This window comes from Saccopteryx leptura, chromosome 1, assembly GCF_036850995.1.
Source record: "Saccopteryx leptura isolate mSacLep1 chromosome 1, mSacLep1_pri_phased_curated, whole genome shotgun sequence".
Lineage (NCBI taxonomy): Eukaryota > Metazoa > Chordata > Mammalia > Chiroptera > Emballonuridae > Saccopteryx > Saccopteryx leptura.
In genome coordinates, this window is record NC_089503.1 from 369,311,618 (window position 1) to 369,330,028 (window position 18,411).

The 18,411-nt window shown below is 40.1% G+C and overlaps 1 protein-coding gene across 7 annotated transcripts in view; it reads left to right on the forward strand.

Annotated features, from left to right (window-relative positions):
• The window catches only part of PKHD1 (PKHD1 ciliary IPT domain containing fibrocystin/polyductin), a 482,558-nt gene extending 474,371 nt beyond the window's left edge, over positions 1-8,187 (forward strand). For 6 of the 7 annotated variants that reach the window (XM_066359212.1, XM_066359215.1, XM_066359216.1 and 3 more), the window contains one exon: positions 3,971-8,187. In XM_066359212.1, the coding sequence (XP_066215309.1) occupies positions 3,971-4,407 (437 nt within the window). In that variant the 3' untranslated portion in view covers positions 4,408-8,187. The remainder of the gene's footprint in view (positions 1-3,970) is intronic. The other variant, XR_010748128.1, reaches the window with a different exon arrangement.
• The last annotated feature ends 10,224 nt before the right edge of the window (positions 8,188-18,411 follow it).

The window sequence follows — 18,411 nt, forward strand, 5'->3', positions numbered from 1 at the left end:
GGCCAGGCATAGGAGGTCACCAGGGCAGAAAGCCCCAAGTGCCTACCAACAGGCAAAACTGGGAAAACACGGACCTTGTCCCTAAGGTGACCTTTCCTCCCATATCTGGTCATGCAGTTTAGATGCCCTAATTTTATATCTCTGGTCACAGAAGTTGGACCCTCCCCTGGCACATTGCTGGTCATGTGGTTTTAAATCCCCTTAGAGGAGGAACAAGCAAAGAAGCCAGCAAATAGCCTTAAGCATTAACCTCTAGGGATAACATCTAGGCTTCAGCTGTGTTTCAGCTCCAGGCCCAGAAAAGCAGCAAAACAAGACAAAGGGAAGCCACAGCTGACCTTAAGTCCAGCTACATTGACTAATGACCCACTGCCTTGGTGCCAACCAATTAATGAAGACCACAACCCTTGGGGACACACCTGGAGAGCTGATGAATATTCTATTGAGATCCTGCCTGGGGCCTCGCCTAAAATTCCCTCCCTTAAAATCCCTTAGAATGGAGGTCCCAGGGTTTCCCTGCTCTTTGGGAACATCCTGCACCGTCCCCTTCTGCTTCCCCCTCTTCTTTCCAAGCTCTGAGGGTCCCCATGAGACTTGCAACCAGAGGACCGATATGCAGCAACAGCTCGGCCATGGCTGACCCCCTGAACCTGTCTCCAGGGTCCCCTTTCCTATAACTTTCTTCCTGCATGGCCAGTAAATTTTTCTTGCTGCACTTTGTCTCTTGATTGGATTCTTTCTCTCAAGAACACAAGAATTGAGATCTTGTCATCTTCCCTGTAACACATGGACTAGACCAGTGGTCCCTAAGCATTGTTGTGCCACAGACCGGTTTAATCTCAGAAAATATTTTCACGGACCAGCCTTTAGAGTGGGATGGATAAATGTATCATGTGACTGAGACAAGTGTCAAGAGTGAGTCTTAGACTGATGTAACAGAGGGAATCTGGTCATTTTTAAAAAATAAAACATTGTTCAGACTTAAATATAAATAAAACGGAAATAATGTAAGTTATTTATTCTTTCTCTGCGGACCGGTACCAAATGGCCCACGGACTGGTACCGGTCCGCGGCCCCGGGGGTTGGGGACCACTGGACTAGACCAGTGGTAGTCAACCTGGTCCCTACTACCCACTAGTGGGCATTCCAGCTTTCATGGTGGGTGGTAACAGAGCAACCAAAGTATAAATAAAAAGATAGATTTAACTATAGTAAATTGTTTTATAAAGATTTATTCTGCCAAACTTAGTGAAAATCCGACTGTTGGGCAGATAAAATATATTATGCTCACTTTGTTAAAGATGGTGCTGCCCACGTGGAAGCCCGTCACCCAGGTGATATTAATGTGTGTTGGGGGCAGGCTGTGGGCAGGCAGGATAGTTGTAGCCTGGGGCTTGGTTTTAGGACTAAGCCTTTCCCACCCTTTTTTGAGGTGGGGTGGTACAATCTCATCATGCCTCAGATAAGTGACTGTATTAGGGATTTCCCTATTTTGTATATTGGATTAAAGGTTTTGATTTCTGCACTATAAAGTGGGGCAGGCCGGAAGCTTGCTCTCTCTTAGTTCCTGAGATTAGCATTAGAGAGGAGAGCAGAGAAAGGCCATGTGGAGGAGGCCAGGAGAAACAGCCAAGATGGCAGAGTGTTGAGTGAGAAGCCAGTTTGTGCAGAGTTTGTGCAGGGAGAAGGAAGGAGATGGGGAACAGAGGTGAATAAGGCTGGTGAGCTAGAAACCTTTGATTCTAGGAAACTCGGATAAGTCAGTAGCTTTGTGAGCACTGAATGAGTGGGTTTTGGAGCCCAGTGCGTGTTTGTACTTGCCCGCTGGGTGCAAGCTAGGATTAAAGGTAATGGCCCACAAGTTCTTGGCTCTGTTGTTTGATTACCATCTGTCCAAATCAGATGCGAACCTGCATGGGCCAGGCAGCTGTGATGGTGGCCGTGGCTACTGGCTTTACAACTGGGCTTAACGAAGACAAGACTAGACTTTTTCCTGGGCAGGACAGACAGAAATAAGACACTAAAGACCTATGGGCAACCTTGTCTTTCAACCCTGAATAAATCTTTCTGCAACAACCTAAGTTTCTCTAATCATGGGTCTGTAAAATTCATTTTTGCAACTCTATACAAGAACCACATTTTCCCTGATGTCAACATGAATAAAAGAATCCTTTTGAAAGATAGGATTAAAAAATATCTCAGAACTAGGGTGTGTTTTAAGATCATTCTTACAGGTGGGAAACAAGGTAATTATAGGAAAGAAGTAAAACATTTGGGTTTAGAGTAGGATGCAGCCAGAGACTAAGGCACTACACAGATATAAAATACTTTAAAGCAGTAGTTTTCAACCATTAGTCTGCCAGAAATACCATGCCTGTCTGGGAAAGAGTTAACCACCCTGGAGACATCAATCCTTTAATCACATGACTGATTCTTCTGGCTACCAGTCCTCTTCCTAGGTGGGGTCCAAAAGTCACCTTGGTAACATAACAAAAGACATCTTTACTGCTCTTCTCAATTAGGTAATTCCAAGGGTTTTAAGAGTTTGTGCTAGAAAGGAATTTCTTATGATAAATCATATCACAGGTAACTCTGAGGGTTAAATGAGTGGATGTAAAGCATGAGAAACAGTGCCTGGCAGGGTTAAATGCTATCTGAACATTAGAGGTTTGAATTATGGTGGTTATTATTTATCCAGTTCATACCATATCACAGGCTCTAAGCAGCACTTTGGATGATTCATCTTATTTCACCTGCAAACAATCCTATGAGGTAAATGCTCTCATTATTACTGTGTTACAGATGAGGAAACTGAAACACACAGAGAGTAAGTCACGCTACACATTTATTCAGTCAGTGAGGGATCAGGCAGCACATCTAATCATGTGTGTTTGATTCCAAGTCTATTCTTAGCTGCTATGCTATCTAGCTTCTAGGGACTTTCACATATTTCATATCATAAACTGTTTTGGTATTAAACTCATTTGTATTAGTAAAATTCTATGTAATTCCAGTTTATCATCATTTATTACTCAACTAACAGGACAGGTTAGTTAGTCATTAACACATGGCATGATCATATTTGTTAAAGCGAGAGGTAGTATTGCTTCTATTATACATCCTTCAAAGAACTGGGGACAGATGAAGACAAAAATACCCAGATGATCTGTTTATCACAGTCAGTATAAATGTTGTACTCTTCCAAGTCAAATGTTAATTCTGCTGAATAGAAAAGTCAAATGCAAATGAAATGTTGAAAGAAATAAAACAGTCATTAAAACATGACTATTAAAAAAATGTGTATGTTAATAAATTGTTGAGTAGCACCTGAGAGTAATATAAAGTTATACAACTGAAGCTCAGAGAGGCTAAGCAACAAGATGAAAGTCACAGAGCCAGTTAGCAGGGAAAGGGGAGCTTGAACTTGACTTCAATCCAGTGCTCATTCGTACTCGTACACAATCACATATGTACCCACTCATGTGGATATATGTTTATTTATATATTTTTGTTATTTCTACATATGTTTATATTCATCTTTTTATAAGGTCAAAGATGATAAAATCATAAATTTGTCATAAAAGCCAAATTTTAGAGAAGAATGTTTTTAGCGCCTACAGTTCTCAATACAAGCATTAGTTAACCCATGTGTCAAGGCAGAATGTGGTTTTCCCCTGTTGTGCTTACCATGAAAAATCCTTGTTGACTCATCAGCATCAAAAAAGTGTTTCTCTGGGAAGAATTTATTATCAAATTTTGATTAGATAATTCATATTCATTATAAATTAGGCATGGGATAAAGTGATTCTTTTAGGACAAGTGTATTTCCAAAATTATTTGGAAATCGATAAGATGATAAAACTCGATCTTTAATTATTTGACAATATCATTTTAGGAACACTAAGTATGCAACATGTGTGATCAACTGGAGAACTATATTTATTTCTTTCTCTACTTCTTTCCCCCACAGATGTGCGGATGAAGGTCATGCTGGCCAAGCTGAACCAGCTCCCCCACCAGTCAGTAAACGGGGTATCCAGAAGGAAGGTTAGCCGCCAGCCTGTCCGAGAGGAGGCAACTGTCCCTGCTCCCAGTGTTCCCAGAGTCACAGCCCCTGGGCCCACCTGCACCCCAGGCCCTCCTGCTCAGCAGCTGTACATGCAGGAAACTGGAAACTGGAAGGAGGCCCAAGAGCAGCTGCTGAGATACCAGCTGGCAGGTCAAGACCAGCGGCTGCTGCTCTGCGCAGACCTCAGACAAGCGCAGCAGTCACTGTGGGAGCAGAGTGGGTTGGGCAGGGACAGTGGCAGCGCAGGGCTTTCCCAAGAGAAGACAGCGGTCTGTGGTGCCAGAGAGGAATTCTGCCTTCATTCGGTGCATTCAGAGGCTATTCACGAACAGCTGTGACGAAGGGGCAGTGTGGATGTTCGGGTTGAGAGTCAGAATGTTCAATGTATTTCTGGAAAATGATCAAGGGGTGGGAGGGATGACCTGTTTGGACACTAAGAAGAGAGAATATGGACACTGAGATCTCTTTTCTTCAACTTTAAAATGGAAGACAGTCATCTAAACGCTTGTAGATTGAAACAATGTCAGACAGATCTTTTGTATTTAGCATGACCCTAGTCCAGTGGTCAGCAAACCATGGCTCGTGAGCCACATGAGGTTCTGGCCCCTTGAGTGTGGCTCTTCCACAAAATACCACGTGTGGGCACTACCTTGATAAGGAATGTACCTACCTATATAGCTTAAGTGTAAAAAATTTGGCTCTCAAAAGAAATTTCAATCGTTGTACTGTTGATATTTGGCTCTGTTGACTAATGAGTTTGCTGACCACTGCCCTAGCCAATGCCCATCAAATAATAGGTTCCCAAATACTTGTTAGTTTTTTACTTGTTTTTAACGTAAGCCTGATTTCGCTGTCTTAATAATGATATAACATTTTACCAGTAGGGGTTGTTATTAGGTTTCCTCTAGGATGATCACCCCCGATGCTTTGGGCTTCTCTTATTATGAAATCATGAGAAGGTCTGATCTCCTACAATTATTTCTGCGTTACAACAACAACAACAACAAAATTTTCTTTTTAATCTTATAGAAACATTTGAATGATAGGAGAATATCTGTCAGAACATACCCTTTACAACAGTGGTCCCCAACCCCCGGGCTGCAGACCAGTACCGGTCCGCAGAGAAAGAAAAAATAACTTACATTATTTCCGTTTCATTTATATTTAAGTCTGAATAATGTTTTATTTTTTTAAATGACCAGATTCCCTCTGTTACATTTGTCTAAGACTCACTCTTGACACTTGTCTTGGTCACGTGATACATTTATCCATCCCACCCTAAAAGCCGGTCTATAAAAATATTTTCTAACATTAAACCAGTCCATGGCCCAAAAAAGGTTGGGGACCACTGCTTTACAAGACAACTTCCTGGTTTTGTACAAGCTGATTTCATTTTATGGCTTAAATTCAATGGGGTCCAAAGTAAAGCAAACATATCAAGGTTGTACCTCATGAGTATTGATACATGAAAATTGATACTCTGATGGGATTTGCTGAGATTTTAGTTAAGGACAAATATACAAAGAGAGCAAGTTTGGGGAAAGCAATTGCCCATCAATCAAAGTTATTTCTCTATAGTTCTTAGTGTTAATAACTGGGTTAAATTTACAGCTGGAGTATAAAAACCATATTGGGAGACCAGAGATAACCAAGTGGCCAGATGCATTATCAGCTGACTCATTCATCAGAGAACTGCTGTTTGGAGAGAATTCATAGAGCTGCCCAAGGAGGTGGGGAAGAGGTTCTATTATGTGCAGCCTTTCTAGCTGGGCTAGAGGCTCCAATGGAGACCACAGTAGAGAGTCCAGGGGCATTAAGCTGGGTAAGGCTACTCATGGCAATTTCACTTAATTCATACATTTGCACAGGATACTTTAAGAAACCTGACTGTGTCGTTGGCTCTGAATCTAGAAGACCTTATGCTCCAAAGGAGTAAAGCAAAATAAATAAATAAATAAAACCCCAAAAACAAAACAGCAGAGGTGTGAAGAGAATTTCCAGAAAGAACTTCCTCTGACCTTTTTCCTAAATGTAAACCAGGTTGTTTCTAATCTCTGAAAGGTTGAGGGCCTGTCCTTTGTTTGAATTAGAACAGAGGAAGGAGACACACATTTTTATTGCAAAATTTTAAATAATGATGCCCATAGAAGATACTGGCAAAGAGTCATCACAGCAGGGTGTCAATGGGAAAGAATGTGTCACCTTGCCATGAGTTGGCAGAAACTTTCTCAGTCTCTTTTTCCATTCTTTTGGTATCTTATGGACATCTTAAACCTTTCCACGTTTCCCAGAAGGATGTAGGCAGCTTTCTCTGTGATACGGTGTTGAATACTGAAGGAGATACCATGTCAAGAGATTTTAATCCTGACTATCTATACTTAAGGAGGACTGTCCTGTAGACATTTACTCTGGAGGTACAAGATGGCTGCCTGAAAGGTAAATCCCTTTATAAATGTAGTTTGGTTGGTACTAACTGTATTTAAAATCATAACAACAGAAAGACGAACTTGAATGGCTTAGGCAGACTATACCTTCTCTGGTTTAACTAGTCCCTGCCATAACCTGTTCTTTATCTCATTTTTGTGGCTTTCTAGTCTGTGAAGTAATTTTGTTTGCAATCTTTACTTTAGGGCATATGTTAAGTCCTGGAAGAGCTATAATCTTTTTGTACAAAAACATTTCAGAAGTTAAGGCATCTGATTGTAGAGTGGGAGCAGTCTTAGCACTACCTACTGAGGTGCTATCTACACACTCTCCCTTTCACCCTGGCGACTTCTTTCCCCATCACCCATTCCAGCTTAGATTTCTTTCCAGAGCTCTGTACCACAGAGTTAGCTTACTGCTGAGAACTTCCCACTAGGTTATGCCCCAGCCACGAGGACTTCACATGGCCTTAAAGCCTACCCCACCTCACATTTTCCCTAACACGGTACACCACATCCCTGTGCTCAGCCCAGAAATCTAGAAATACATTGTCACTCCATGTTTTATTTTACCCTTCCCAAAGGGTCAGCTACCAGCTCTGTTATTTCTGCTCCTTCTTTCCCGTTCTCCCAAGTTTCACTACTTTCTTTTCCATCCTCCAGGTGCCAAAAGACTCACCATTCTGTAAGGCAAGTTTGATTCTATCCTTCTGTTTAGGAACAATTATAATTAACTATAACTTCTACCCCTAGCCAAGCCCAGGATCCCTGTGGTCAGAATGGATTCTTTGGGCCTGAACAACAGCCAAAAAAACATCCAGAGTAACTTGTAGGATTCCAGCATGTGGTATGGAGTATGGAATTTCAGAGTCTGGCCAGAATCACCAAAGCATAGTTAAATCTGTCCTCTTTTCCCTTCTCAAAAAAAAAAAAAAAAAAAAAAAAGGGAGAATTGGGTAAATGCTAGAAGCAAATAGAGCAGCTCTTGGCTCACTAGTGTCTGGAGATGAGCTGATTAGATCAAGTGTCACTCGAGGCCAATCCTAAACTTATTAAGACCATTAATATAGGTAACCCAGCAAATATTTCATAGTGGTAACAACCCTTTATTCAAATAAGTAATTTAAAAATATCTTGCTTCTATGTTATTTCAAAGAATCTCTTTCTGCCTCTCATATCTGATTTTCTATGTATGGTGAACTCTTTTCCTCCAAGATTCTGAACAAACTAAAATTCTAGAGAGGTAAAAAAAAAAAAAAAAAGTAAATGTTTATAGATGTTAAAATTGAGAGAAGGCGAGTGAAGGGAACTAGGGTAGTTTCCACCATCACTTGGGATCGTATTCAGGGAAGATACCAGACTTTGACAGAACATTGTCTCTCTTGGAGTGGGAGACTGAGCCAATCTGAGGTTGTGTCCTGCAGCAGACTTGCCCATATTATTGCTGAATAAGATTACAAGAAGCCTTTACCTCCCTCAGGGTCCAATCCTTTCAATAATTACTTGGTTGAATGACTCCCTTCTGTCTTGCAGTCTAACTACAAATGATAAAATTATATGCATTGAAATGTATGCAAACTCTATGCAAAAATGAGTATGGAGAAGTTGAATGTAAATCACATGCAAATATTGCTCAATCAAGCATCTATACAACTGTATATGTCAGTAACAGTAAAGGATCTTAATTAATCTGTCTTTAAAGTTTACGCATTTATTCCATATTTTGTTTCCAGAATTTATAATGTATCAGTGTCAACTTAGAAAGAGCTATAAGCAGAAGCAATTATTCTATTGAGTATAGAACAGTTGATTTCAACCTACGCTATAGCACTGTGACTAATTACAGATATATTTGAGAGACAAGTCACATTTTCAGAATGTAATTTATTTTTAGAAAAAGGTAAAACATTATTATAAAGTTAAATGAAGTTTAAGTTGTAGAATACCCAGACCTGCCTGTTAGAGATATTCTTCTAGCATTTGCTATTTTTAGGCTTCAGAAAGACTGGGCTTTCTTTGCTTGGGACAATTCAAGAAAAAGTAGATTCTGCCCATCAATCTGCTCTGTTTTGAGACAGAAGATTCATTTAAGGCATTTGTAGGACTTTCTAGAATTTACTGGAATGTGAAAGATTGGTTCTTGGATTCTATATTGGTCCCTTCAGATCTCTTCCCATTTTTCCACACCCATTCTGACAAAATGGTCTGGAAGACTTTTGTTCACGCATTTCATTCCTTTCCCGATTTTCATGCACTCTGCCACGTGCTTCACTATGCCTTCTCACCCTTCCGCGGAGCAGAGACTCCTCTTATGGTAATCCTCGTGACCTCCATTATTCCAGTTCCAGAGAACAGTTCTCTAGCTTCATCTTACATGATATCTGGGGAGCATCTAGTCGAGACTCTCTCTTCCTCTCTTTTTGGACCATTTTTTCTCTAGGTTTTCGTGATGACTTCTTGACTTCCTCTTATGTCACTGGATACACCTTCTCAATAAGCAGTAGAGAAGCAGATTTTCAGCTTTTCACCCTAAATCTTGTGAGACCATAAGAAGAAAATCATTGAGCCTTCCTAGTTTTTTGACCTAGACAACGGAAAGCTAACAAGCAGGTGGTGTCCTGTTGTTGTTTTTTAACCACTTTATTGAAGTGTAACTGATGTGTGAAAAGCTACATATTTAATGGAAAAGTATACACCCATGAAACTATTACTACCATGGAGGATATAGACTTATCCACCACCCCAAAGTTTTCTCCAACCTTCTTCTCCTCTTCTTCATTATTATTATTATTAGTAGTAGTAGTAGCAGCAGTAACACCTACTAACATAAGATCATCCCCCTTAGAAAATTTTAAGTTTACAATATAGTATTGTTGGCTATAGCAGTGATTTTCAACCTTTTTTAAGCTGCGGCACATTTTTTACATTCACAAAATCCTGGGGCAAACCACCTACCAAAATGACACAAAATGACACTCTAACACAGTACATATTATACATATAGTTAATAATATAGTTCCTAAATGTATTTATACTCACTCAGTGTGAAACCTGGGCCTGTTTCGATGAACACAAAAGGGATATCCTGGCAGGAATGGTAGAAAGACACACACGAAGCTCTTCCTCAACAGTTCTCAGTCTCTCTCTGTTTTTAGTTTTTATCGCAGTCAAGCTTGAGAAGCTCAGCTCACATAGATATGTGGTTGAAAACGGGAGCAATGTCAAAATAGCTTTGTTGGCCAGAATGGGGAACTCCTTGGCAACAGATAACCAAAAACTGTCTAAAGGAAGATCAGCAAACTTTAGCTTTAAAGTTAGATAACATTGTGATGCATTGTATATCACCCTCTGCGGGGGCCTCTTTTAAAAAGAAAAAGGTCAAATATCCATATACACCATCAGGATAGACATAACCAGCTGAGGCTGAGGCTTCATCTAGTGGTGGCAACATTTACCTCCAGTCCTGACCAGGATTAGAAATCGGGACCATGGGGAGGAGTAGCAGCTTCAACTACTGGCCGTGGCCACACAATGACAAGTGCGCGGCAGCCCGAGCGGGGACCTTCCTGGGTGTGGATGAGAGGCGGCCTACTATTGGTTCATCGCTAGTGGTTGGGATGAATCCTAGAAGGTGATTGGTCAGTGAGCGGTCCCTGTGCCTCCACTCTTCCTGTTGCTGATAGCTGGAGGGATTGTGAGGGGAAATGTTTATGTTCGGATGGAGGCGGCGGGCCAGATAAATAGCCTCCGCGGGCCGTATCTGGCACGTGGGCCGTAGTTTGCGGACCCATGTTTAATTTCCCCATGGCACATTGGTTGAAAAACACTGGGCTATAGGCACTATGCTATGTAATAATTCTTCACAACTTATTTACCTTGCATAATTGAAACTCTGTACCCTTTGACCATCATCTCCCCATTTTTTTTTCTCCCCCTGGCCTCTGGGAATCACCATTCCACCCTCTGTTTTTGTGACTATGACTATTTTAGATTGCACATAATAAATGAGATCATACATCATTTGTCTTTCTATGTTTGGCTTAATGTCACTTAGATAATGTTCTTCTCCAGGTCCATCCTTGTTGTTGAAAATGGCAGGATTTCCTGCTTTTTAAAGATTAAATACTATTCCATTATAGATATTGTTTTATGTCACAGAGTTTCTGGTAACTTGTTATTCAGCAATACAAAAACTAATACAAATACTATGGTTTCACTGGGAAAGAAAAGGGGGGGGGGTGGAGAGTTCAGTTCCTTTCTCTTGTCATGGTACTGTCTTTGCATGGCTTCTGGTCTCTCTCTCTCTCTCTTTTCCTGAAGTGAGAAGTGGGGAGGCAGAGAGACAAGACTCCCACAAGCACCTGACCAGAATCCACCCGGCATGCCCACTAGAAGGAGATGCTCTGCCCATCTTGGGGGTTTGCTACTTTGCAGCCAGAGCCATTCTAGCACCTGAGACAGAAGCCATGGAGCCATCCTCAGTGCCCGGGGCCAACTTTGCTCCAGTGGAGTCTTGGCTGCAGGAAGGGAAGAGAGAGATAGAGAGGAAGGAGAGGGGGAGGGGTGGAGAAACAGATGGGTGCGTGCCCTGACTGGTAATCGAACCTGGGACTTACACACGCCAGGCCGATGCTTTACCAGTGAGCCAACCAGCCAGGACCGCTTCTGGTCTCTTTTTTAGCTGACATGAATCACTTCCAGTCCCCCAGAAGTTTAAACTCCTCATTCAGCCCATAGGTTCCCCTCAGACAGCGCCACTGCCCCCGGCAAGCAGCCGGACCCCATCAGTGCCCAGGTGCCTCCCCCGGCGTCCCCACCTGCAGACACGCTCCTTCCCACGCAGAGGCGGCCAGCGCTCGGGTGGTCCAGCCGCAGTGGGTCTGTTCCACAGCTGGAACCACGGGATGGATGGAAACAAACCAGATCATTCTCTTTTTTCCTTCTCTCTTCTTTTTATTTCCCAGTCTGTTTCCCCAACTAGATGCTGACAAAAGGTGTTTGCAGCATTCCCATCAGTTCCGTGAGTGACAGGAGACTGGTGTCAAGTGAGAAAATGAAATGTAAATTTTATTAAACACCCTCTCTTATCTCTGCGTATCAACCCAGATTCCAGCCGAACACAGCAAATCAAATCCTGTGTATGCCACGCCTCGGGGCAGACGGAAAATCATTTCTCCTTAATACCATTCCCTTCTAGTCAAATATTTTGCTATTTGGTAAATGAAAATTTTAAATGCAAACCCTGTTTTAATCCCAGTGAAAAGTATATCTTCAAAAATGAACACTGGAAGTGGGGAGCAGCAGGGAGAAGAGGAGAGATTCGGGGGCCAAGGGGGAGTTAAAGGGGCTGGGAAAACAGAATTGTATTTAGCTGTGTCACATGCAGTCCCGCCTGGTGGCTACTCAGGGATGCATAGCCGCAGAATAAATGGCAACATTCTTTGAAAGCTTGGCCCATCAGGACATTTATCTGCATGCCATCCTGTCTCAGAGATAATAAAGATCTTAAATCTGAGACACTGACTTGAAATAGCATTAGAAATATACAGTAGATGCTTCATTCTAGGTGTGAATATGAGGACAATTCCTGGTTTGTATGTGGTTTTCACGGATGGTGTTGACAGGTCCACAACATCTTGGGACTTAAAAGCATGATTAACTTAAAAGTAAAAAAACAATAAAAAACCATTTTGCTTACACATTAAGGTAAAAAATAGAATAAATTAAAATCTGAGCCAATAATGAACACATTGAAAATAACGCTACTTCTTAAGATATACACCACCTTTATCCATATTCCACTTAATACATTTAAATAAAAGCTGTAAATACTTCTTTATGTTAAAAAAATAATTAATTTATTTCATCTGAATTTTTAATTCGCTCATTTTAAGTAGTTAAAACCATTTTTGAAATCGCAGATTCAAATTATATTTGTATTTGGACCCCCTGTCCCGACTTACCTGAAACTGAGAAGTTTCCTGGCTTTTGGGACAGTCAGTCTCCAACCCAGGAAATCTCAGATAGTTCTAGTCAAACCAGGAGCATTAATCGCCCTAACATATTACCATTATAAATAATATAATATAGTTGTAATTCCTCATACTCCAATAACTTATTAGTTTTGTCAACTGTATTTTTGAACGTGGTCTTCAGCTGAGTGAGCTTAGAGCTGTGTCTGGATGTGATCTCCTTCGTTTGGTCAGACCTGGACGACACAGTTCAGGGTTCCAGAGTATGTGAGGGCACAAGCCAGCCATTACTGCTGATATCACAGTTCAGGGTTCCAGAGTATGTGAGGGCACAACCCAGGCATTACTGCTGATATCTGAGAAAAGGGCTTTCTTATTCTCTCCTTTCCTTGACTTGTGGTTACGCTTAAAAAACATTCTTCCTGATAAGGCTACAAAAGGTCAATATAAGGGAACTTGAGTTCTGCTTTTCAGATACTCAGGGATGTGATAGAAGCACACAACTGATACTGCTTAAACAAATGTCTCTCATTCAAAATAGCACCCTGCTTAGATGCCTTTCTGCATTTAAGATCCGAAAAGGTAAACCAAGTGTTGAGCTAAACAGGATATCATTTCCCAAAAGAGGTACATCATTCCTCACTTAGCAAAAGCGTGGCTCCGGAGAGAGAAGGCGTTGTATTTAGAATTCAAAAATAATGCCACGCTCACTTGTACATAAGAAGAGAGTTTATATGGTAAAGTAGCAATTGGATTGCATTATTATATTTCCACAGTCCTTGGTTGCTTCATTAAATGTATTTGATTTCTGAATTATTTTTCCATTTTGAGTAGTTTCATGTACTAGTAAATTAATATAATTTACTTTAGAAATGAATACCAATTAAACAGGGTGGGGCAATATAGGTTTACAGTTGGTGAGTGTGAGAAACACAGTTTACTCTTGAATAATTATTTATTGATTTTTACATTATTTTTCATACAAACTTTCAACCTACTTTTGACCAGCCCTGTATATGTAAAGAGCATGAAAACAGGACTAACTCAAACTAAAATTTGTAATTATCCACATCTTGGGTCTTGCCCTGACCTTTGTCCTATTTCAGTTCTTTTGATCTTTGTCTCCAAATCTTTAATGCTGAAACCAGCTCATCCCAGAAGTACTATATATATAGTACTTCTTATTCTTTCCTTTCCTTGACTTGTGGTTAAGCTTAAAAAACATTCTTCCTGATAAGGCTACAAAAGGTCAATATAAGGGAACTTGAGTTCCCTTATATTGAACTGCTGGAACTATTTTTCCTATAACCTTCCCATCAAACTTAGCTGCCCAGTGACCCATTTCTTTCAGAATTTCCAAATAATTTCATCAAATAATTCACACCAGTGTTATAATGTTAAAAATATTACACCTCTTAGGGGATATTTTCATTCTAATGGATTCTTTTAGAATGGATCTAAAGATGAGTTTCCAACTAATGCTAAAGGCTATTTTGGAAAAGAATCTTTGATAATAGTGTGTCCGTAAAGTCATGGTGCACTTTTGACCAGTCGCAGGAATGCAACAAAAGACGATAAAAATGTGAAATCTGCACCAAATAAAAGGAAAACTCTCCCAGTTTCATACCTATTCAGTGCAGTTCCATGTGGGCTCATGCACAGATTTTTAGGGCTCCTTAGGTAGCTATCTCGTATAGCCTCTACAGGTTCGTCACTGACTGATGGCCTACCAGAATAGGGTTTCTCCATCAAACTGCCAGTTTCCTTCAACTGCTTATCCCACTGAGTAATGTTATTCCTATGTGGTGGCGCTTCATTATAAATGCGCCGATATTCACGTTGCACTTTGGTCACGGATTTGAATTTAGCGAGCCACAGAACACACTGAACTTTGTACCATCCACATCTCGACTGGCATGGCCGTGGGCTGCTCCGCTGTATACACAGTGTTACATCATCATCTGCACATGCGCACATGCTGCCACATCATCCTACAGAAACTGGGAGGGTTTTCCTTTTATTTGGTGCAGATTTCACATTTCTATCATCTTTTGTTGCTTTCCTGTGACCGGTCAAAAGTGCACCATGACTTTACGGACACACTGTATATAGTATTAGTGTTCTATTGCTATTACCACAAACTTTGTGCCTTAAGACAACACAACTTTATTCTCTTAAAGGTTTAGAGGTCAGATATCTGAACAGTTATATTGGGCTAAAGTAAAAGAGTAGTCAAGTCCGATTCGTTCTAGAGGTTCTAGGGTAAAATTTCTGTGGCTTTTCTTTCGGCTCCCTGTGGCTGCCTGTGGTGCGGCCCCTCCTCCACCTTGAAAGTGAATCCTCAATGTTTACTTCACTCTAACTTCTTGATTCACATCTATTATTTTTCTGATCTCCTGCCTCCCTAAGGACCCCTGTGGTTATATTTACGACCCACCTGGATAATTCTGGATGATGGCCTCATTCAGAGGTCCTCAACCTGATCACAGCTGTGGAAGGGAACATCCCAGTTTCCAGGGATTAGGTACAGTGTTTCCCAACCTTTTTTGTGCCATGCCCCACCTTAACCTTTCTAAAATTTTTATGTCCCCCCCCTATGTAACATACATAATTTTTAACATTAAAAAATTGATTTGTTCACTTAATAAACATAAATGATAGGTTCTAGGAAGAAATCGCTATGAAATTGTTAACAAAACATAGTAAGTAAAATTTCAAAACATATAATGAAAAACAGAAATTTAAATTCCAAATAATTTTAATACAGATTTTTCTAATAATATTTATAAAATATTAGTGCTTTCTAGCCCCGATGCAAGAAGTACTTAATAAGGAGTTTAATATTGATAAAAATAAAATCAAATACTTACCAATTATATCTATACAATATATATGTATATTTATTAAATCAACGAGCTTTTACAACAGTTTTGACTGACACTTATTTCAAATTAACACCAACTGAATGATGTGAAACACTACAGAAGTTGCGATGGGCCAATTAGGTGAGAATAACTGCGTTGTTTAGCGAGTTTTTAAAACGTCTGGGGTTCCCCGCGGCAGACGGCATGCTCCGCGGTGAACCCAGGACGAAGTTTACTTGACGACGCCAATCACCCAGTTGATATTTTGGTCTCGTCAAACGAAATTATACTTAATAATTATTTACCGCAATTATTTAAGAATTGCATTTTTTGTTAAATTTGGCACCGATATCTAGCATTGCATTTAAATGGCCCAGGGCGAAAGAGTTAAAGTCATGTTGAGTCCATTTTCAAATTGCCCCCCTTAACTATCGAATTGCCCCCCTGTGGGGTGTGGGCCCCACGTTGGGAAACACCGGATTAGGATGAGGATAACTTTGAGTGGCCATTATTCAGCCTACCACAATAATATCCTTTCTGGCTGTTTATGTCTATGGCTGAGATTGGCTCTGCAGGAATGAAAAGCTGTGGTGACAACAAACCTTACTGCTGCAAGCAGCTGAGCATATAATTTAGGATGGTGTCCTCCATGATGATCACCACCATTGTCATATACTGCTACTGTCCCTGTCACAGGGAGAATAGAGAAGTCGTAGAGTATAGCCCATCTGTGCACTCCTCCCTAATGCCCCTCCTCCGTATTGCTGGGGTGGAGGTATAAGAACTTAAGAAAATGTACCACAGACACAAAGGTAAAAGGCATTGCAGCCTATGGGATCTCAAGACAAACTCAAGAAATACAAGAGAAAATATTTGTGTTTTTCTTTATGAGTAAAATTTTTCTTTCTTTCCTTCCATGATTCATGTACCATATATATATTTTGGGGGACTCAGACAACGCCCATATATTTTGAGGGACTCAGATAAGTTTACCTCTGATTTCTCAGGCTCCAGTAGCATTTCCTCGCCTGAGATTGTCTGTGATGCTTCATTAGAACACAAGGCCATACCCTGGTGATAAGTGACTGCTGACAGTTTAGAGAATATGCCTGTTTTCCCAACCAGGTTATAAACACAGCGACAGCAGGGACCATGTCTCCCTCGTCACTGAGTTCTCCACAACACCCCTACCACAGTGACTTAGCAACAGAGTGGATGTGAATGTTCAATGAATGAGTATGGGAAAAAATTATTTTCAAAAATTAGACTTAAGGTAAGTTCTGTGCTTTTAACATATTTATAAATAAATATTTCTAAATGTTTATATTCTCCTAGGCAATGAGTGATTAGTAAATATTTATTAATTGATTGTTACTTTAAGTCCCATCAAAAAAAATAATAATTCTGGGTTCACTTTAACAGCATTATTTAGCATTATATTTATTATTCTTGAATATTCTATGCCAAAATGGTTGGAAGTTCACATGTAAAACAAGTTTAGAAAGACGCTTACAATAATACTTTTTCTTCTTTATTCTGCTCCTGAGTACTACAAATTAAATGCAGGTACTTTATACATATACCATGTGTAACTATTTTAAAACAGAGCTTATAATCATATATTGCTTTATAAATTATTGATAAAGATACAATGGCTTAAAGTCAATAATAGATCTATTTTATTATCACATGTCTTTTAAATTTTCAATTTAATGCTACCTCAAAGCTCTGGTCATTATATAAGTATATTATTAATGTATAAATCAAAGAATAATTAAAAGCCTCATAAAATTTTAGAAAAAACTGGGTCCTGGCCAGTTGGTTCAGTGGATAGAGCATCAGCCTGGTGTGTGGAAGTCCTGGTTTGATTCCCAGTCAGGGCACACAGGAGAAACACCCATCTGCTTCTCTTCCCCTCCCTCTCTCCCTTTTCTCTGTCTTCCTTTCGTGGAGGACAGCTCAGTTGATTCGAGCATCAGTTCCAGATGGGGGTTGCTGGGTAGATACCAGTTGGAGCACTTGCGGAAGTGTCTCTCTATCTCCCCTCTTCTCACTTAAAAAAAAATAGAAAAAATTGATCATGATTAACTCTCCCTCAAACTGGTAAACATTATACTTACAATAAAAAATAAAAATAAACACATAAAATGTTGTGGGGTTTTTTTTTTTCAGTGTAATTAAATCCAGGCGTTCCTCGGAGATACTGTGGGTTCTATTTCAGGTTCCAGATCACGGCAGTGAAGTGAGCATCAAATGAAATGAGTAATAATACTTTTGCTGGTGAAGGGTCTTCAATTAGTAAAAAAACAGCATATGCAAAGCTCAATAAAGCGAAGTGTAATGAAATGAGGTGTTCCTGTAATGCAAATTAAAAGAACAAGGTGAGCCTGACCTGTGGGGGTGCAGTGAATAAAACATCGACCTGGAATGCTGAGGTCGCTGGTTCAACTCCCTGGGCTTGCCGGGTCAAGGCACATACAAGGAGCAGCTACTACGGGTTGGTGCTTCCCGCTTCTCCCCCACTCTCTCTTTTTCCCTCTCTCCCCTCTCTCTAAAAGTCAATAAATAAAATCTAAATGAGCAAGGTGATGCCAGGTTTTACTTATCCAATTGGAAAATATTTAAAGAAATTATAATACTCAGTATATGATGTACTCTTTACCCTGCCTAAATACAGCCGAATAAGCATTCTCACACATTATTGCTGTGACTATCGGTTGGTATAAACTTTATAAAGGGCAATTTAAAATATGCATACATTTGTTTAAGTGATTCAGCAATAAAAGTTTTACCTAATTGATTGAAAAATATATGGAGCAAATACATACTGCTCTCGTATGCCAAAAGAACAAGTCCCCTAAACTATTGACAAAAGAGAAATAGTTAAATCAGGATTGGGAGTTAGTATAATTAAAGGTTTAGAGTCATTAAGAATTGTGTTTTCAAATAATAATTGCATAAGAAATCCTTATTTTAAAATATGAAGTTAAACATGTGGATACCAATAGAGTATTATCTCACAAAACTTAGTGTGTGTATTTGTGCCCATGTTTATACACAGATGTCTTTGTGTTAACAGGGTT